Below are 20,629 nucleotides of genomic sequence, written 5' to 3'. Positions count from 1 at the left end.
ATTATCCAGCCGCAAGGCTCACGTGGCAGCCGCTGCTACTGCCTTAACCCACAGACTTATTGCGCTCGGCTGACTCCATCTCTTTCCATTTCCACCCACAGCGGCGTCCACCTGTCGCAAGGAGCAGGTGCGCGAGTACTACACGGAGAACGACTGCCGCTCGAGGCAGCCGTTGAAGTACGCCAAGTGCGTGGGCGGCTGCGGCAACCAGTGCTGCGCGGCCAAGATTGTGAGGAGGCGCAAGGTGAGTGCATCTTGATAGATACAAATTTGGATATGTAAGACTAATGCCCCACTTTCAATCAACAGGTGCGCATGGTGTGCAGCAACAACCGCAAGTACATCAAGAACTTGGACATCGTGCGCAAGTGCGGATGCACCAAGAAATGCTACTGACTGAAAGATGCGACTACCCAATTGCTCGAGCGGAGCAATAGCAGCTTAGATGTTAGTTTAGGAACAGGTTTAAATCTAACTTATAGTAGTAGTAATAGTAACGATAGTCTTAGCCATAGCACTAGGGATAGCACGGATGTTGGGGGGGCGAAGGATGAAGTGGAGGATAGGGAGAAGGGGAGTGTTGACGCGGGAGAGACGGAGCGGGATGAGGAGAGCGAGGATTACCCCACGGATGGCATGCAGTCCGATCTCTACGACGACACCATCGACGACGACGAGGACGATGGTCTCGACGATGATTATGCAGATGGGGAGGATGGGGAGGAGGATTCAGATCGAGACTCAGATCAAGATCCAGAGCAGCTGCCCGATCCCAAGGGTCTGGTAAGTGTGCCGGAGGAGGAGGAGGATATGGGGTACGATGAGGATGACGAGCGGATCGCAATGGAGCGCCCAAGAACGGTTAGGCCGCGGGCGGACGAGGAGCACTTCGTCAACGAGGAGGGCAGCGGCTTCGGAGGCTTCCGGTCGCGATTCCGGCCGAGCAACAGCTTCCGCGAGAGCCAGTTGGAGAACATCCGCAAGAAGCTGCTCACGGAGGCACAGGCTGCTCCGCAGGCGGCCGTTGCGGTGGCCGTGCCGAGCACTGCGATCGATCTTCGCGAGAGCAGCGGCCACTTTGCCAACGATGACGAGGATGGCGAGGACGGCGATGACGGCGTCGATGACGAGTTCGCCGACACGGGTGAAAATCAGGGGCGCGGCTTCTTTGGCTCCCAGCAGCAGCAGCGCAAGAACGGTCCATACCATCGCAAGAACGGCAACGATGCCATCAAGATCATTTCGACGCCGCTTGGCAAGGTGAGCATTGTGTACCAGCAGACGGACAAGGACCAAAGTCCCGACAAGGACGCGCAGCAGCAGCAAAAGAAGCCAGCGCTCACAGACTTCGATGCCCTGTCGCCGGACCCCGAGAGCAGTCATCGCTTTCCGTCGCCCCACCCCAAGATTACGCCTGTTCTGACGCCCGATGGCAAGGTGGCGCTGCTCTATCGCGGAGACTCGGAGAGCTCCAAGTACGAGCCCATTCGCAACCTGACGCACAAGTTCACCGGACAGCCGGCCAAGGAGCCGAAGGCCAAAACCGACGACTCCTCCTCTGCCGAGGACTCTGTCTACACGGACAGCGAGGATGCGGAGGATAGTAAGGGCGAAGCGGGTGCTGGAAAAGCCTCGCCAGTGGGCAGTACGCCCAAGCCGCTGCAGCCGGAAATTCTGGAGCCGCCGGATGACGTCCAGCCGGGCGGATCCTTCATAATTCGTCCCACCTCGGATTCCCTGCTGCCGATGATTAACCGGCCGCTGTCCGAGGTGCTGGGCATCAAGAAGAACCAGTTCCAGGAGACGCGGGTGCGCGACCAGCTGCCCACGCAGCAGCCTCCGCCTCCCCTGCCGGAGGCCACGTCCCGTAGTCCAGCTTCCGGACATCAGTTCCTCGCCAAGGTTAACCTGGCCGAGTTCCCGACGTCCGGAAGGACGCTGCAGACGCCGCTAATCCACGGCAGCCACGACTTCGACTTCAGCCGTGACAACACGATGCTGGACGAGCGGTCGCGGGTGCGCGAGTTGGAGAAGCAGCGGGAGCGGGACAAGGAGCACAACGAGGCCACCAGCAAAGGAGCCACCGAGGCGCACACCATAGCCAACGAGCAGCTGCTCTCCAAGACGGAGGTCATCAATCTGGCCATTGTGCCACAGTTCGACGAGGACATGGAGAGGCTGCAGCGGCTGCAGGAGAACGGTGGTCGGCGGCACCACAGGGCGCGCCATCGCCACCGCCAGCAGTCGGAGGAGGAGCTGTCGGGCATCCACTGCATCATGCAGGTCATGATGGGCGTGGCCGCCGTGTCGACGGTCTTCGGCATGCTGGGCACCTTCTTCAAGCAGCGCATCCTCGATCAGCTGCGCATGATGCACTGGTAGTACAACAAGGGGGATTCGATGACCGGTGTCGAATGCCCCACATCCCCCCACCCGATCCCCGTCCCCAGCATCGTCATGATCATCATCCAGTCCATGGAGGCTAGCTGCCTTTGAGATGCGAGACCCCTCTTCTACTACTAGCGCTCCTCCAGCACTCATATACTCGTATTTATACTCGAACTCGAAATCGTACTCGTACCATATGCCATATATTAATCGCATAATCTATGTAATACAGCGGCATCGATTTGCTTTCGTCCCCTTCCGCTTCTTTATATATATATATATACATTTATATATCTAACTTATCCTTCGGCATTGTGCCTGCGCAAGCGGACACTCCCTTGCTAACACATGTATTCCATATATTCGCATATATCAATTTACTAGTGCAAGCTACCCAGGCGATGTACATAATAACTGAACCATAATACGGCGATCGATCGATCCGGATATCTATGTATGTGCAACTGTAGCCCCTGCCAAGTCCGCCGGAAATTAGCTGACCCCCGTCACTTCTGTTCCACCCTGTTCCTTCTTTCGCACGTTGTGTGCCCTTGACTTCCCGTAGGACATTCACCACTGTCATTCGACCACATTGGCGTAAACAAGCTTTAAGCAAGTCATTGCATGTGCCACGCCCCCTCGAGGCTCTGAACGCCCTCCCCGCCCCCGCAGAAGATACATTCCCCACCTCCCCCGCCAAGCAACCGACCAGCCCCCAAATCATCCGTCGTCAGAAGCTCCAGTCGAGGAACTCGGAAATCGGACGTAGAACAGATTCCTTTTGTAGATAGAAAACAAAACAGTTGTTGGGAGATGATGATGATAACCAGATGGAGTCGCATGACAAACGAACGATAACAAATGATAAACTAAAGCTAAAGTTATAAACAAAAAAACAGTAAAATCGCACAGAAGCACACGCATTACAAAATACAAACCTGCAGCGATCGTTTTAAACGCGCCGTTGGCACAGGGTTCTCAAAGAAACGAGTAAACGATAATAACGTGCATAACGAAAACCTTCTTTAGTCTAAGTTCAAGCTCAAAGGAAAGTATTTTGATAGAACCAGAACGGAACGCGAAGTTGAACCTACAAAAGAAAACTAAGAATCGAATCGAATTGAAACAAAGGCCCCCTAAAATGTGTAACGAATTTCCAGCAAATTGTTGCAAGTGTTTTTCCTAGAATTAGTCCTAATTAAAGTAAATGTGTGCAAATCGGAGCGTAACTAATATTACAATTAATCTAAACTAATTGAGGTAACTAAAACCTAAACATAAATCGGATAAAAACATCTAAGCTGGGTAGTCGCATGTAAATCTCTAACAATTAACAAATACCGACCTAAGTTAGACCTAAACAATCGAAACAAAATCGAATCGCATTTAAAGAAACCTACATAATAATAATAATTTATACTAATCTATATATACTTATATGTATGCTGTATGTATGTATGACCCTATATGTATATGTAAAATGTTTTTGACTATTTTTCACTATTTATATCCATATATATTATATATGCATATACGATACATGTGTAATAGCCCCTTTTGGTCATTTTAGTTGTCTTTTATCTATATTTAATACGTGTATTATTTTTATTAATTATTCAAGTATAACTATGCGCACCAATTACACGCATATTTTATGTATAACCTATTGACAAATATATATATTATGTGTAATAGCTGTTGCTAAACCAAGTTTAATTATCAGTTTTTCATTTTCCTTTGTCCGGCGAAGCTTTCGACGGTCCGCAGCCGCTAAATTGTGTTCAGCTAATTAATTAGGATGAGATTCCGCAATCGATGTTACTCGAGTTACAAGGGGGAAACGGCAATTATAGTACCTATTCATTTCTGTGTGTAATATTTATTTCCTAATAAAATGACAAAGAAAAAAGTTGCAAATTAAATGGGTTTTTGTTAGAGAGGTGGTTTTTTTAAGCGCGGTCTGCAGTTGTTCATTATAATGACGGAGTTGAAGGATGATGAGGAGCACAATAGAACAGGTTGGGCCAGTAATTGAAGGCTATCGAAGTATATAAATGTATGTTGTAATCTGCACAACTAAAGCTTGGATTTTTAGTGTACTTTACTTAGAAGCACTTATCAAGTTAAGCTATCAACTATTGCGGTAAGGTGGAAGGTTTAGCGTACAATGTTAGCTATGATCCTATTCTGGACTACAAATGGTTTAGCTGTTGTAAGTGCTTTAACGAATTTCTTATATTATAAAATCTGCTCTACAATGCACAACATTGTCAACATTTTCGAAGAAGCTTTAGTTTTTTTTCGAAACAATTTAGTTATTGATGGTAAAACAGTTGTTGAGCTGTTCGTAAAACACATATGTGTTTAATGTCCTGCCAAAACAGGTTGTAAGTTCTAAGCATACTCGATTTGAATTGCCTCATACTTCCCGCGCTCACAGATCTGGCAACTCTGAGTTCTGGTATTTTTGGTATTAAGCGCGCCAGTTATCGATAGCCCGCCGACCTGCTTTTGCCACCGCTAGCCAAGGCAGTTCGCGCGCTTTTCTCGTCCATCTTCTTTAAACTGCGGGAAAAAACACTTGTGGCAGTCGCGAAGGAGGAAAATAAATTAATTAAAGCGAGTATAATCCAAGCATCGCCACGCCATGGACATCGATTTCGGCGCCGAGGCGGGGCAGTCCTACCGCACCGTGCAGCTCTCTGCGAAAGAAGTGCTCGCCGCTGGCCGCCGTCAGCATTATTGCAACGTAAGTAGGGCGCCCCATTCCAGAGCTGCCTGGCGTAACCTCCAATCCCCCGCAGATGATCGACCTGTTGGCCAGCAGCTGCAAGAGCTCCGGCCTGATTGCCACAGGCTTCACGGACGACGAGCTGGTCGAATTCTGGCTGGGCGACATCCTGCCGCTCATGTTTGACGAGGATCGGAAGATCCAGGACAGCGCCGTTGCCGCTCTGGCGGAGGCACTGGTGGCCCTCGATGTCTCGGCCATCCACTCGGCCAGGTGCTGGTCCCAGATCCGCAGTGAGTTCGTCAATAAGTACACCACGTTCATTGGGGAAATGCGCGATGCCAAGAACTCAAACTGGCACAAGATCTGGACTCTGCTGGTGCAGATCATGGACGAAGATCTGCTCAGGGGCTGCGTCTACATTAACAAGTTTCTGGCCCTGGTGGAACTGGGCTTCCGGAACCCAGACAACGGCGTCCGATCGGAGGCCTTTCTCTGCTGGCGCGTGCTCATCAAGATTTTCGCCGCCTACGACGAACTGGCCTCCGTGAAGAGGCTGCGACTGCTGCTGATCCCCCTGCGAACCTCACAGTCGCGATCCTCCCACGTCAGTGGCATCAAGCTGCGAGTGTGGTGGTACCTGCTTACCTGCCTGGACCAGGAGATACCCAAGTCCTTCGACAGCGCCGTGGAGCACTTCCTGGCCTTCATGTTTGGCGGAGGACCGCGAAATCTGGCTTCGGGCCTGGCCCACAATTACCAGACGGCGCGGGAGTTGGCTCTGCCCTGTCTGGTAGCCCTTTGGGGCGTGGAGCCCAGTGTCCCACTGCAACGACTGTTGAGAGAGCTACGCCTGGAGACCTTTGCCCAACCCTCGCCCCTGATGAGCGCAGAGGTATTGCAGCAGCACTGGAAGCCGCTGTTGGCCGCCGCCGTTTCCGGGATGAAGCTGCTAACCGAGAATGATGCCACAGAGGCAGAACAGCTCTTGCTGCAGCTGCTTGTGCGGAATCTCTGCCTAGCTATGTTTACTTTGGCAGTGGCCCCATTCAATGTTGCCTGCTGCAGTGAGATCGAGAAAATGCTGCTAGCCGAAAGTAACTCTGGCGGTCGCGTAGTTCGTGCACTCTTCAATACCATAGCCGGTGAAAGCTTGGCGATGGAGCGTGTGTCTGGGAGTGACCAGCTCGATGTTCTGGAGGCCTACCTGAAGCTGATCCTGAAATCTAGGAAGGAAGTCCCTGCGGCCATTTTGCAGCGGAGTATTGCATGCATCTTCGCCGTCGACCGCATTGATGCGGACAATCAAAATGGGTTCCGAATGCTGGGCTCTTTCGCCGAGCTTCTGATGCAGGCAAACGACGAGGAGGACTTCGAGGGATTTGCAGTCAAGCTACAGGTGTGGCGGCAGGTGTCGCAGGCTCTGTCCAACTATCTGCGAAACAATGCGCTTGAATACCGCGTGGCACATAATGCTTCGCTTCTTGACACGTGGCTTTCATGGCCACTTCAGACACTGGCTGCTTTTGCTGGCCGCCGAGCTAGCAACTCCTTTGACGCCTCTTTTTGCGAGCAGTGGCGCCAGCTGCTAAATGCAGGTCAGAATGCCCCCGAAAGGAAGAAGTTCGTAACGGATCTGAAAGCTACTCTCACGGATCTCTATAAGAGCAAAGACGAACCGCTATTCGGGGAGCTCTTTGACGCTTACGTGTCTTCCGTTCTCAAGCTGGGACTCTGCAAGGAGGCACCCCTATACAAGGATGTTTTTGGCCTGCTCCAAACCATCTTCGAGCAGCCATCCTCGCAGCAGATGCTTGAGGCCTGCTTGAACACCCTCCGCAACTTGATACTGGAGTTGCGCCAGAACGAACTTATGGTAGTGTTTGATGCCCTGAAACCCACATTGTCCTCTGCCATTCAATGCTGGAATAAGTTGAAGTGCGAGGGAAGCTTCCTAGAGGAGTGGAAGCGAGCGATTCAAGAGAAGTTCCGCAAGTTACCCATGAAAAGTATGTCCAATCAGCTGAGGGACCTTTTTAAGGGGGACGACCTTTTCGTCATCATCCCCTCGGTGTGGAGCCTAAACCCCGAGAAGCTGACAGATCGCCAGAAGGAGCGATTCGCCGAGAAGTCTGATATCCCAGCTCTATATAATGACATGTCACAGTCGCAGGACTCAGCCTCCATCAAGCCCTGGACGCCCAAGAAGGTGGTCATCTCCAGGAGCAAACAGGGTGAGCTGGCTCTAACCGGCAAGGATGACAACGAGGAGGTGATCGATATTACACCCAGCGAGGAGCCGGAAAAAGAACCAGTGCCAGCCGAGGTGCCCACCCCAATCCGTAAACACCCCGGACGCAAGTCAAAGGCTCAAAAAGAAGAGGAGGCCGCTGCAGCAAAGGCGGAGGAACCGCCAAAGCGTCAGACGCGAACGCGTGCTGCTCAAAAGGACACGGAACAGGCGGCACTACCACTGCCTGCGCCCGAACGCCAGCTGAGATCGCCCAGGAAAGTGCCACCGCCTCCGCCGGCTCAATCCACAGCAGGTAAGCTGAGCAGGTAACAGGTGGCCTAGATTGTTAATCCCAATACTTGAATTTTCGCAGCTGTCGCCAAGCAGACAAAGGTTGCAAAACCCACCCCAGTTGTGGTAATTGAACAGAGCGAGGATCTGTTCCCGGAAATTACCGCTGAACCAGAGCCTCAGCCAGAACCGGTTAAGAAACCCGACGCTACTGCCGAAACACACCTTACCCCGCCGGATGTGCCTGTGGATGCCGTGCTCTCCACCCAACTTCTGGGGAGCAGCGGAGATAGTACGCCTGCCGCGGCTGCCATGGCTGCCGCAGAGACTTCGCCCAAGAAAGCCAACACTCGAATATGCAATTTGGTAAGTATTACACTAGATTAGAGATTAATTATATGTGTAAGCAAAAACCTATTTGGAAAGATATATGTGTATCTTTTCGCATGAATAACACGCAATAGAATAGGTTTAACAGGTTTGAGCAAAACTGAACTACATTTTAGTTTATTTTCTTTGCCAATATTTTAATTACTTTCTATTATTTCCCCTTCTTTGCAGAACTCCCCACCGGATCGCAAGCAGACAAACAATTCATCGAGTCCCACCTTGCGGCCCAAGCCTACCGGCCATCTAACCGGACGCGGTGCCCAGCTAATCAACATGATCCGCAACAAGAAGCTGGATTCCGCCGCCGGCTCGCCATATGCTTCCATGTCGACCTCCCGCTTGATCCACCAGGTGACACCAGCCCGTATCTTAGACCGCGCCGAGCAGGTGTCCACGCCGACCAGTGAACTGAACGAGCTGACGGGCACGGATCAAACTTCCACGCCGATTCAGGCACCGCCTAACAAGGATCTGCTGACGTTCTCCAAGCGACTTCCCTCGCCCTCGGCAAGTCCCTCTGTGAGCATCCTGAAGCGCAAGCTGCGATGCGACAGCCTGGATGATGTCACCCTGGACTCGCCGGCGCTGAAGCGAAAGCGGGTGAGCTTCCACGACCCACCGGTGTCCGTCACCAAGGAGTACCTGCGGGATACCGAGGAGACGCGCAGCACTTTGAAGCCCAAGCGTTGCCTGCTAATGGACAAGGTGGCCCAGACCAGCGAGATGCGCCAGGCGCTGAGAAGGCGTGGTCGCTTGGACAGCATAATCGAGATCGAGCGCTTCGCTAGCGAGCAGACAGCCAGAACGGCGACGACGGACAAGTCGCTGGACAAGTCCACTGGAGAAGCTCCCGAAGATGACGCCTTCACCAGCTTGAAGTGGAACGACACAGGCAATGCCCACAACATAAGCCCATCCGAAGAGCCCGTCAAGGCCATGGAGGTGGAACCAGAGTCGGAGCCGGCTGGCCAGGATCTAGCTATCGTGGATGCAGATGCCGCTCTCGACCTGGTGGTGGAGCAGTTGCCGTTGGAGTCTGTTTTGCAGCGCTACTTTGACAAGAGCCAACTGAGGAGCGCCGGCACGTTGGCCAAGTTCTTGTCGGCTCAAATGGAGGCCAATGAAAAACTAAAGACCAACGTGCTGGAGACTCTGTCGGAGAATCACTCCAAGGACTTTCTGGACCACGCGGTGCGCGAGAATCTGTCATCGGTGGTGTGCGACCGCTTGAACCCCAACTCAGTGCTGGAGTACGTCTGCGCCAAGTCCAAGATCAGCAACAGTTGCCGCAGCGGGCTGCTGGCCCAGGTGCCCGAAATCCTCAAGAGCGGCCCTCGTTCCGATGCCGAGCGCATGGCCTTCGTGCAGCAGCTGCTGGTGCAGTGCAGCCCCGGCGACAGCCAGCTCCTCGATCTCATTGACCTCCTGATGCGCGCGCGGCACGAGCGGGACAGCAGCACGTCCACACACATCCCAAAAGGCGTGGCAGCCGCCGCTGGAAGCCCTGACAACGTGGCCGAGACCGCGGCGGACTCCTCATCCAACTTGTGAGTGGGACCACAGTTGAAATATTACGTTGGAATATTACGTAGTTGGCCATTGCCCTCACTTGAGGGTGGGAAATCGTTTGTATCTGCTTAGTTTTAGTTAGTTAACTTTATTTGCATTATGTATTAGATATATTGTATGCCCGTTGGTGTATTACGTTTTGGCTGCAAAAATTTGCTTCATTTTACAATAAATTCAAACTTTTATTATTAACTAAATGGCTCATTTTTAATGCTAACAGCAAAGGGCTCCCACAAATTATCTTATAAACACACCAAATTTGTTGGGCTTACTTCTTGCGCTTTATTTAGGAATAAATGGTTTTAAGCGTCAACATACTTAAATATTAATTTTTACGTGCCCACTTACACAAACTCAATGAAAATTGATCTTTATAAAATAGCACTAAGCATTACTGATCTTGAATGTATCTGTAATACTAGGTATTACTTAGGAGTTCAATGCTTAGTTTTTTTGGGTTACTACTTGGAATGCTATCAGTTTCACAACCAGTGTTGAATCTTTAGGTAAAAAGGAGTGTTATTTCTGATTTCAAGATGTGATTTTATGCGTCGACATATGTACTTTTGATAAGCAACGTTTAACGAAAATTAGTACGAACCCCGTAAACCCAATTCATAACTCAATGAAAATTGGTCTGTACAAGCTAGCATTTATCATCACTGATCGCGAATTTAAGTGGCTGGTTTTAAGTGATTTATATTACTTAATGGTCCGAAATCTGGACATTAAAACTAAGCTTATCTAATCGATAAGATGAGTGCTGGTGTCAATTTGCCATTCCGATGGCGCTAATGCTGACGAGGCAGATCTATTTCGATACAGACAGATAAACAATTAGGATGATTAGTAAATATGGCTGATTGTTACTCAGCGAATTCAATGAATGAACAAATCATTGATAGTGTTTCGTAGATAAAATGTTGTTTAGCCAATCACGACGCTTGATCACAACATTTCTGGGAGAAATAGAATTTGCTGTTCCTGGTACTACATTATGGTGTAGAGCACCTGAGAGTCGACTAGCTCCGCTCGCTGCTGATTATGCTGGATATTTTGGGGGTCAGGCAGTGGCACCTTCAGTGGAGGGCGAGCCTTGGAGTCCAACCCTATCTGGTTGATTTGTTGTTCTGGTCGCGGCAAAGTCAAATTAGCCCGCCTTTCGCCGCGTCCACTGATAAAGTTCACGTGCTAGCAAACAGCGCGTCGTCGCCGACATCGGCAGATAGAGATACGACTGCCGGCGCCGACTTACTAACTATATAGCGCACACCATATACCACATAGCATGGGTGTACTTATATGCGACGACGTCTTGCTGACATTTGTTCAAATACCAAGATTCCAGCGTGGGCGGTGGTGGAGGTGGAGCACTCTGCACGCTGTGGGTGCGTGCTAAGCGCTCCGCCGGGCGATCCGTTGGATACTTTGTATCAGTTACAGGCGGCGTGATAACTGCGCTTTCGGCACAATTAGCCCAGGCGCTTTGTTTTTGGGAATGCCAAGGTCGTTTGTAGGTCTGTACTTCGGTCCGTTGTTCGTCGTACCGGCGGATCGGCGAATCGGCGGGTCTGGCCGCATATAAATAGCCATGGAAAGTTCTTGCTCAATTGCGCAAGTGATACTGACCTACCTAACCCAAGCCAAACCAAATCAAACCATCTCGTGTACCGTGACGTAGTCGCGACTCGCGCACTTGAGTCTCCTGCTCCGTCTGCTCTCTGTCTGCGTCTGCGTCTGCGTCTGCGACTGCGTCTGATTCTGATTCTGCGGATGTGTCTCGTCGGCGGCGATCAAGAGCAGGCTAATGGCCCCCGTCCCAAGATACCCACGTATTTGGGGGTGCACATGTATGATCAGCCCGCCCGTTGGGCCCATCGTATCCATGATTCATTCATAAACCGGTGCCCTCGAAACGCGTAAAGCACTTGTGAAATGCCGCTTATCGGGGACACAGCATAACAGTTCCTGATTCGATTTCGATGGGGTGCTAGTGCCGTTGCCGTGGAAATTCACGGAAGAGCAGCCTTGCTGGCCAGTGTTGTTGCTCCGGCGGTCCCGCGATTCTATCAGCACACTCGGCGGGCACATAATTGAATAATCTGCTGTGCGAAGAGCGCGAAACAATAAAAATATCAGATACGCTGCCCGTGCGCCGCCAGTTACAGAATAAATACGCTCGGAGCACAACGTGGGCGCATCTCGCAGGTGCCAAAAACGAGGTAGAAACGAGAAAAAGTGCGAGAGGTTCTATAAAGAGATCTCCACAGATGTGGCCATCCTAATGGCCTTCCTAGACTCTCGGTGAAATAGTTGGTGACACAAAACCCATTTTTTTATTCGCTCTAAAGATTCCTCTGTGATATTTCATGAATTAAATAATACTATATAAAGTGATTAAAATGGTTCCGGAAATATTTACTCGGAATGGAAAGTTTTTAGCGCTGTTGGCAATGAAATTAAATTTGGCGATCTAGTGATTTAAGAATGACTACAAAATCAAAGGATATTAAAGGACATTTCTGGTATCTCAGATAAACATAAACGGATAGTTCTATCGCCCAGAATTAGTATAAAGTCGCTTGATTTTTAAAGCCAGTTTATATAATCGTTCGACACTGCTTAAGAGAAAACCATATAAAAGGATACTGCCGTGGCACTTAAATTCTGAATCCAAGTGAAATTGAAAGAGATTACAGCGGCATCTCTTGCGAAAACAAGAATAGCCGCCTGCAGCACGGGAATCCCGAATCTTGCGATCTGCCAATTGGCTAATTAGCCGGGCCAGAAGGGCGGCTAGGGGGGCGTGGCCCAGCAGCTGATTGCGCCGAGCACGAGCCACGAACTGCACTGAAAGTTTTGTCGAGCGGAAAAAAGCTGCAGGCAGTGCAGTTTTCGCAGAGCGACGGCGACTGGCGAACCAAACGGACGGAGCAAGCGGAGGAGCATCGCTTCCAGTTCTCAGCTCATCAGTTCCAGACCCGGAATCGGATTCGGAATCGGAATAGCATCCAGACTACGCGCTAGGTGAGCTCAATACCCGATTTGCCTTGGCCGAGTGCGGATGCCAGAAGCGCGACGACGACGACGGCGGGCGCGGAAAAGTGACTCAAACTCTGATGTAATCATTTTCACATGCTGTTACGCCCGCTAAAAACGTTCCGTTCGCATTCGCACACTCATTCTCGGTCGTCGGAAATCGGGCGATTTCGCTTTTTGGCTTCGCCTTCGGATTCAGTCTGTTGCTGGGGCGCTCGCGGCCTGGAAGCCAAGAGGTAAACATGGTCACCACTCAACCCGAATCGGTTTGGATTGGGTCGAATCGGATGGGCTGGGAACTTTGGAGTGCCAGTAACCCAGAGCCATAAACTGCGTCCAGTCCGCAGCTCTGCGAGCTGCGTTCTGGCTGAGAGCCAGTGTTCCGTATCTCAACTCTCGACGCGTATCTGTATCTTCATCTGGTCATCGGCAGTATTGATTTAACACACATTCGGAGTCCGACGGATGGCAGTGGAATGGAACACTCGCCTTCCAATGGGAGCCGAGCGAAAAGTTGCCCAAAAGCTTTACGCAAAAGCTTCGGTCAGCTGTGGCCGGAGAGCACTCTACCCATACCCACACCATGGATGGTATAGATGGTATATAGAGAGTGCGAAATTAATTCGGAATTTAATTAGCTCTCCGTTCTGCGTTCTGCGGGCTCCCCTGCTCTCTGCACTATTTGTTGTTTAACACACGATTCTTTGGTGTTTGTGATATCATCAAATTCCTATAAATCCGAGAGATATACACAAAACAAGTTCCAAGTTTGGGATTCTCAAACAGAAGTGTCACGGCAGTATCGACGGCGGGAAAAGTTATCCAGCAATGCAAGTGGAAAAAACAGAACAAGTATTGTTGGTGACTGGAATACCTATAAAGCGCACAAATGATATAGTGAACACAATGTTTTCGTGACTTGGAATAACTATTTTAAAAATATTTAGCACGTTCTACGAGTACAACAACCCAGCAAGAACTTGTGTTAAATACTCTGGCTCGTTTTTCTATAAATCTGTATACGAAATCCTGGCGAAAACTTTTCAAGAGTGAAATAATAGTATTTTAAAAATAATAAAAATATTTTTTAAGATTAATGAAGATCAAAGACAGCACGAAAATGTGCCACTGTGGACCTTATCCGTGCAGCTTTGCACTGCATACTTACGAGCTGAGGCGTACTAAAAATTAGTGAAATTAATTGCTGTTGCTTTGTACCCTTTCAGCACAATACAATACTCGAGATCGATTCTATAGTTTCGTGAGAGATCCCCGAGATGACCTCGCGAATGTTCAAGTTCGGCGTGACAGCCGCCAGCGCCTGCGTGGGTTCCGTGCTGGCCTCGTACTCCCTGGACCGCTGGAACACCCCCCATGTGGTTCGTAGTCCTTATGCACATCAGAATACACCTTTAATGATACCTTACCCCTACCTTCAGGTCAACAATGCCACTACCCCGCCCAAGAGAAAGCGCACGCTGCCCCCACGAGGGGATCAGATCAAATCGCTGATGAGCGGCGAGGAGTTCGACGTGCTGATCATCGGCGGAGGAGCCACTGGAGCGGGATGTGCTCTGGACTCGGTCACAAGAGGTGGGTCTTATATGACCCTACAAGACTAGAACTTCTTCTAAAGAAACTCTCTCCATAACAGGTCTGAAGACCGCTCTGGTAGAGCTGGATGACTTTGCCAGCGGCACCTCCTCGCGCTCCACCAAGCTTATCCACGGCGGAGTGCGATATCTGCAGAAGGCCATCCTGGGCGTAAGTTTTGTGAACCTTCGCCTCTCCATTGTAGCCTGCTAATTATCATCTGACATCTCAGCTAGACCTTGAGCAGTACCGCATGGTGAAGGAGGCGCTGGCAGAGCGCGCCACCATGCTGGAATCGGCACCCCACTTGACCCACCCTCTGCCCATCATGCTGCCAGTCTACACGTAAATTGAAAACATATCATGAGCAGAGGTGTCACAGAAATAGGTTCCCACCAATATTGTTATAAACTTTATTTGCTTCCTAGAAATTAGTCAGTAGTAGTTACCATTTGCTTAGTTTATATTGGATCTGAGATTTTTTTAGTTGATATGCACGTTATAATAAAGTTCCAGATACTAAGGATCAGCAGGAATATAATATTTATTTTCTTGTATCATCTTCCATCCTAAAATTGGTTCATATTTTTAAGGTTTTATTTAAAAAGTTTATTTAAACTATATATAATTTCTTTGGCATTTATTTATATATTATTTACAAATTTATGCTACTAGGAAGTGGCAGGATATCATCAAGAGTTTGTAAAACTTAAGTAAAATAGCACTTTAAAATGTAGTTTAAAAAATGTCGTTAAACAAGTTTAAGTAATGCAACTGCCAGACCCTCTGTGAGACCTCTCTTGACAATTTTTTCACTCAACCAACTAATCATCCCCGATTCCTCAGATGGTGGCAGGTGCCCTACTACTGGGTGGGCATCAAGGCGTACGATCTGGTGGCCGGCGACCGCAACGTGAAGAGCTCGTACTACCTCTCCAAGAAGGACGCCCTCGAGCTGTTCCCCATGCTGAAGAAAGACAAGCTGTGCGGCGCCATCGTCTACTATGATGGCCAGCAGGACGATGCCAGGATGTGTCTGGCGGTGGCGCTGACTGCCGCCCGCCACGGAGCCACCGTGTGCAACCACGTGGAGGTGAAGGAGCTGCTCAAGAAGGACGACGGCACCGGCAAGCAGGTGTTGTGCGGAGCCAAGGTCAAGGACCATATCTCCGGCAAGGAGTTCACCGTGAAGGCCAAGTGCATTGTGAATGCCGCCGGCCCCTTCACGGACTCCATCCGCAAGATGGACAACCCGACGGTGAAGAGCATCTGCTGCCCCAGCTCCGGAGTCCATATCGTACTGCCCGGCTACTACAGCCCCGACCAGATGGGCCTGCTGGATCCCTCGACCTCCGACGGACGCGTCATCTTCTTCCTGCCCTGGCAGAGGCAGACGATCGCCGGCACCACCGACCTGCCCTGCGAGATCACCCACAACCCCACGCCCACCGAGGACGAGATCCAGTTCATCCTCAGCGAGATCAAGAACTATCTGAACGCCGACGTGGAGGTGCGTCGCGGAGATGTGCTCTCCGCCTGGAGCGGTATCCGCCCACTGGTCTCCGATCCCAACAAGGACGACACCCAGTCGCTGGCCCGCAACCACATCGTCCACGTCAGCCCCTCCAATCTCATCACCATCGCCGGCGGCAAGTGGACCACCTACAGGGCCATGGCCGAGCACACAATCGATGCGGCCATCAAGGGTGAGTCTCTAAGAGGATTTTAAGTATTATATGCAATAGGGGGCTTAGTTCTAAAGCCTATACCTATGGTTTCCCTAACCTTATCTATCTTATCCCTATCTCTCTGGCATACTAAACAAACTATAGAAAAGTCTTTTATTGTTTAATGAACATTTCCTACAATCAATAATTTATATTATAAGATTATATTATATCAGTATTTTTGTTCTTTTTTTCTTTATAAATGTTTCTTTATGATGCTTAAAAAAGTAGCCACTAAAAAACTTAGATAAGATAGGAAATTCCTGGTAATCGCATTAGTTTGAGTATGATGATCTAATTCACGTTTTCCCTTTAATAGCCTGCAACTTGAAGCCTGAGCGCGCCGAGGCCGTTACCGCTTTACTGAAGATTGAGGGCGGACAGGGCTGGACCCCGACCATGTACATCCGCCTGGTGCAGGACTTCGGACTGGAGTGCGAGGTGGCCCAGCACCTGGCCAAGTCTTACGGCGACCGCGCCTTCGCCGTGTCCAAGATGGCCTCGCTGACCGGCAAGCGCTGGCCCATCATCGGCAACCGCATCCACCCCGAGTTCCCCTACATCGACGCCGAGATCCGGTACGGAGTCCGTGAGTATGCCTGCACCGCCGTGGACATGATCGCCCGTCGCCTGCGACTGGCCTTCCTCAACGTCCAAGCGGCACAGGAGGCACTGCCCGTCATCGTGGACATTATGGGCGAGGAGCTGGGCTGGTCCAAGGACGAGAAGGAGCGCCAGATCAAGCACGCCACCGAGTTCCTGGCCAACGAAATGGGACACTCGGTCAACCGCACCTCCAAGGAGCGCATCCCCATCAAGCTGTCCAAGGAGGAGATCCAGACGTACATCAAGCGTTTCCAGCTGATCGACAAGGACAAGAAGGGCTACGTCTCCATCAACGACATCCGCCGTGCCCTCAAGAGTTTCGGCGATGGCGACGTGTCCGGCGAGCAGCTGCACGAAATCCTGCGCGAGATCGATACCAACATGAACGGCCAGGTGGAGCTGGACGAATACCTCCAGGTGGGTTAGGAGAGCTTGGGACTGGTTTTTGGAGTGGAGGTTTACATTTATATAGCGGGTAAAGTTACGACTGGAAAACGGATTGGCTTTTACGACAGCTTATGCGGACAGTTACTAAATTCTTTTTAACTGTCGCTCGAGAAAAAGACGTCGGATTATATGTATCATTTTTATTCATTTAGGAAATCAGCACTAATGAATCTAGTATCTTAATCGGACATCTATTCATGACAGTCACACGTCTTTTATCTCAAAGTTCCATATCTTGACTGTACTTTAACCAATCGGTACTTTAACTTTAAGTAACAACGCATTGCTTGCGACAAAATCACTAAATTTAATTCACAATATACGAACTTTAGATTACATTATAGACTGGGGCTATAAATGATTTACGTGCACAACACTAACGATTATATAAAATTGCAGATGATGTCGGCCATCAAGACGGGCGACGTGGCCTACTCCCGGTTTGCGCGCATGGCGGAACTGGAGGAGCAGAAGCACGAGGCGGCCAATCTGAAGCAGAAGATCAGCGTGGACCGGTCCGGCGGCGGGCTGTAAGAGCACAAGCGACTTAACAACGACGACCACATCACCCGGCCATCGGAGGCAAGGACTAGGCTTAAGATCGAACGGTTAAGATCAAACTTATTTTCATTTTGCTGTTAATAAAAAACTCTTTCAACTCACAAATGCCCGATGACCAACATAATAGTTGCTAAATTACATTACTTTGCAACTCGATTCATCATTCATCTTTTTCTCACTTGGAAGCGGTGGCTGTGGACTGGAGCCACCATTTCCATTAGTTTTGGGCTTTGCACCATTCCCATTTGGGGGATTTTGATTGGTTTGGTTCGGTTGAGCGGGAGGAGTTGCCGCCTTCGGTTTTGGATTTGGTTTGGCTGGAGTCGGTTCCACCTTTGTCTTTGGCTTGGCTCCGGTCTGGGCCTCCACGGGCTTCTTATTGTCAGCAGCCACCGCCGGAGGAGTTGCCCCTTTGACTGGTTTTGGATTTGGTTTGACGCTAGTCGGTTCCACCGTGGCCTTTGGCTTGGTTCCGCTCTGGGCCTCCACTGGCTTCTTCTTTGATGCCTCAGGTCTTGGAGTAGGTTCATTCGGCTTGGGATTGGGTGTGGCCACCCCTTTGGTCCCCTTCGGCTCATTGGGCTTCGCAGGACTACACTTCTGGCTCGGTTTGGAACTGGCCTTTTGGCAATTTCCATTCGGAGGCTTATTTTCCTCGTTACCTTTACAATTAAAAAGGACCATTATTTATTGCTATAGTTTTGATTTGAGAATTGCTTTACTGAAAGATCTCTGCACATTGTTCTCGATATCGCCGGTGAGATTTCCATCGCCACGTTTAAAGGTATACTCAGTCTTCCTCACGCAGTTAAACATATCCGCTCGCTGGGGATCCGTTAGTTCGGCAAACATGTCCAGTTTGGGGTCCCAGAAAAAGGGAAGCTTCCCCTTCTTCGGGGTTACGCTGAGGGTTCCACCCAGCTTGCTTAGCATCTGGAAAGATAGGAGATAAGTTTGCCGACGAGTCTTACAAAAAGTCCACAATGTTAAGACATCCGAGTCCAATACTCACATCAATCATAATGTCGGTCAGGGGTTTTTGCCAGTAACTGGGACTCTGCCGAGTCGCCTCCCAAAGGAAGAGCGTCTTGATGTAGTAGCTCTTAAGATTCGCTTTGTTTTTGACGTTGCGGTGCTGCTTCAGCAGACGGATGGCGTTCTTCAGGTTATTCTTGCCGTGGAGCAGCCTGCGCTCCGCATCGTAGAAGGAGGCCCTGAAGGATACGTTCTCGTTTTGGGCTGGCTTCATGGGCTTCGGAATGGCATCCCAGTAGGGAGTGCCTGCAAAGTATTTCTTCTGCTCCGGGGCCAAGACGACCTGAGCCGCCGAAAGCTTGATGGCCGGAACGAAGTCCACGGAGTACTTGTAGCGCCCTTTCACGAAGATCGTGTGGGCGGGGCCGCACTTTTTGTAGCAAAGGGGCGAGATCTCCCCGCCCACTTCGATCCGGTTGCCCATCTTGCTGAGGACCTGGGTCATAATTCCCTGCAACCAGCTCTGCAGCTTGTCCTCCAGCAGCTGCCTCTTGGAGTTGACGATCTTCTGCAGGAGCTCGAAGACCAGCTTGTTGTGCTCCTGATTCGCGATTGTCGCCATTACCTTGCTCATGTCCAGAATCACGTTGCCTGACCGAAACGGCGTTAGTATGCAGCCACATTCTTAAAATGCGTTCTCACCTGGCTTACGAGGATCAGCCGTGGCAATGATCTTGTCATTCTCGGGAAACGTTAGGTGAATAACCAAATCGAACTCATCTGGCATCGATACCTTAAGGTTGTCGCCATAGCCACCTGCACAAGAAGACATGATAAGGCCATGATTTTCAAACCAAACAATTTTGATAAGGTTTCTGAAAAGTGCAATTTTTTAAGAGTGGATTAGGTATTGTGTTCCAGGGTAAAAGTGACGGAAGCCATTTAAAAGGTCTTCTTTATAATAACTTCATTTTTTATATTCTTTAATAGTTTTATATTTTGCGACTGACTAAAATACAAGTTACTATTTTAATTGTTTGTTAATTTAACCCATAGGTTTTTTGGGTGTAATTTAATTCTGTTATACATAACATGTATGTTTTCAACAGGCAGAACGTTCCTCTGTTCTGTTCATCTTGAAAACGGATTATTTTGCAAACATTTTGTGCAACTTTTTTGAGGATACAGCGTTTTTATCTTGCTGCTGGTTTGATAAGTCAAAAAAAAATGGTATATCAAATTAGCTTTGTGCAAATGATCTATTGATTTTAGCCAGTAAATGCTCACCAGTCTTATTATGAGATACAACTGCTTGAGATACTTTGATCGATTAATTTTAGCAATTAAATGCTCACCAGACGTATTATCAGATACAACTGCCTGTTAGAGGAGCTACTTTCTTATCAGATAAGGTATACAACTTCCGCCACTCGCGAATTCAGCTTTCCGTTCGTAGTTCTGTTCGTCGTTTCGATTCTAATCGCAGCTGGGTGGTGACGGCACAACCAGTGCAATCTGCACCCGTTTTTCCGGATCTGATGGGACTAGTGGCACTTTGCTGCAGTTCTAGTCCCACTTTCTGACTTTCTAGAGGGACTCCAGTGAGTGGGGCGTACGCGTTGCAAGGGGAGAGTGGGGAAGGGAGCACAGAGAATGCGAACCTACCGCCAAGTGTGTATCCGTTGACCAGCTTGCCCAGAACTCGCGCTGCCTTCCACTCGCTGTACACCGCGTCCCGCAGGGCGTTGTAGTGGGTGGTGTACTCCTGGCGGTACGAGTCGAAGTTGACGAACGTGCCGTTGGCCTGGTTGAGCCTGTTCTCCATGTTGTTGGCCATGCTGCTGCTGCTCCCGAAATGCTTGCGTCGTCGATCGCCGCCGAGTGCTATCTGAACCTCCAATTTGGCCGGCCGGCGAGAGGAAACCTACTGGCTCTCGGCTCTCTGGATTCCGCAGCTGATCGCCGTTCGAATTTCGAATTCCGAAGAGAGGAGTACGAGTATCTTTATGTGTACATTAGGGTGGTCAAAAAATGAAAATTAGTTCTCACTTGAAAGATGACGGTCTGTAAAAAATGTAA

At 49.8% G+C, this 20,629-nt stretch overlaps 4 protein-coding genes across 6 annotated transcripts in view; 3 read left to right on the top strand and 1 right to left on the bottom strand.

The window, feature by feature from the left end:
- Nucleotides 1-4,104, top strand: part of LOC108030079 (protein slit) — a 54,479-nt gene extending 50,375 nt beyond the window's left edge. The window contains 2 exon segments of the mRNA XM_017102692.3: nucleotides 102-244; nucleotides 310-4,104. Of these exon segments, the coding sequence (XP_016958181.2) occupies nucleotides 102-244; nucleotides 310-2,382 (2,216 nt within the window). The 3' untranslated portion in view covers nucleotides 2,383-4,104.
- An 813-nt stretch (nucleotides 4,105-4,917) lies between these two features.
- Nucleotides 4,918-9,799, top strand: LOC108030102 (telomere-associated protein RIF1). Its single transcript, XM_017102788.2, has 4 exons — nucleotides 4,918-5,137; nucleotides 5,193-7,665; nucleotides 7,726-8,009; nucleotides 8,205-9,799. The coding sequence occupies exons 1-4, from the start codon at nucleotides 5,036-5,038 to the stop codon at nucleotides 9,582-9,584; spliced, it is 4,239 nt and encodes a 1,412-aa protein (XP_016958277.1). The 5' UTR covers nucleotides 4,918-5,035; the 3' UTR covers nucleotides 9,585-9,799.
- A 1,925-nt stretch (nucleotides 9,800-11,724) lies between these two features.
- Nucleotides 11,725-17,680, top strand: LOC108030103 (glycerol-3-phosphate dehydrogenase, mitochondrial). Of its 3 annotated transcripts, none has more exons than XM_017102790.3 (8): nucleotides 11,725-11,824; nucleotides 13,868-14,020; nucleotides 14,081-14,234; nucleotides 14,296-14,405; nucleotides 14,467-14,579; nucleotides 15,081-15,940; nucleotides 16,281-16,984; nucleotides 17,414-17,680. In XM_017102790.3, exons 2-8 carry the CDS (start codon nucleotides 13,919-13,921, stop codon nucleotides 17,546-17,548), a joined length of 2,178 nt encoding a protein of 725 aa, XP_016958279.1. In that variant the 5' UTR covers nucleotides 11,725-11,824; nucleotides 13,868-13,918; the 3' UTR covers nucleotides 17,549-17,680. The 3 variants fall into 3 exon arrangements, with proteins under 3 accessions (XP_016958279.1, XP_016958280.1, XP_016958281.1); XM_017102791.3 differs by lacking the exon at nucleotides 11,725-11,824 and adding an exon at nucleotides 12,487-12,629; XM_017102792.3 differs by lacking the exon at nucleotides 11,725-11,824 and adding an exon at nucleotides 12,648-12,877.
- Nucleotides 17,140-20,469, bottom strand: LOC108030104 (cyclic GMP-AMP synthase-like receptor 1). Its single transcript, XM_017102793.3, has 5 exons — nucleotides 20,216-20,469; nucleotides 19,253-19,366; nucleotides 18,588-19,201; nucleotides 18,298-18,508; nucleotides 17,140-18,237 (listed from the first exon to the last, which is right to left on the bottom strand). Exons 1-5 carry the CDS (start codon nucleotides 20,385-20,387, stop codon nucleotides 17,711-17,713), a joined length of 1,638 nt encoding a protein of 545 aa, XP_016958282.1. The 5' UTR covers nucleotides 20,388-20,469; the 3' UTR covers nucleotides 17,140-17,710.
- Between the last annotated feature and the right edge of the window lie 160 nt (nucleotides 20,470-20,629).

The sequence above is a fragment of the Drosophila biarmipes genome, chromosome 2R, assembly GCF_025231255.1.
Source record: "Drosophila biarmipes strain raj3 chromosome 2R, RU_DBia_V1.1, whole genome shotgun sequence".
NCBI lineage: Eukaryota > Metazoa > Arthropoda > Insecta > Diptera > Drosophilidae > Drosophila > Drosophila biarmipes.
This window is presented reverse-complemented; position numbering and strand designations above follow the sequence as displayed.

Coding starts and splice junctions, on each gene's coding strand:
- LOC108030102 (XM_017102788.2), top strand. CDS start 5,036: ATGGACATCGATTTCGGCGCCGAGGCGGGGCAGTCCTACCGCACCGTG. Junction 7,666..7,725: donor GCCGGCTCAATCCACAGCAG/GTAAGCTGAGCA, acceptor GAATTTTCGCAG/CTGTCGCCAAGCAGACAAAG. Junction 8,010..8,204: donor ACACTCGAATATGCAATTTG/GTAAGTATTACA, acceptor CCTTCTTTGCAG/AACTCCCCACCGGATCGCAA.
- LOC108030104 (XM_017102793.3), bottom strand. CDS start 20,387: ATGGCCAACAACATGGAGAACAGGCTCAACCAGGCCAACGGCACGTTC. Junction 19,367..20,215: donor CAACGGATACACACTTGGCG/GTAGGTTCGCAT, acceptor CTTCTTGTGCAG/GTGGCTATGGCGACAACCTT. Junction 19,202..19,252: donor GGCTGATCCTCGTAAGCCAG/GTGAGAACGCAT, acceptor CGTTTCGGTCAG/GCAACGTGATTCTGGACATG.
- LOC108030103 (XM_017102790.3), top strand. CDS start 13,919: ATGACCTCGCGAATGTTCAAGTTCGGCGTGACAGCCGCCAGCGCCTGC. Junction 15,941..16,280: donor AATCGATGCGGCCATCAAGG/GTGAGTCTCTAA, acceptor TCCCTTTAATAG/CCTGCAACTTGAAGCCTGAG. Junction 16,985..17,413: donor AGCTGGACGAATACCTCCAG/GTGGGTTAGGAG, acceptor ATAAAATTGCAG/ATGATGTCGGCCATCAAGAC.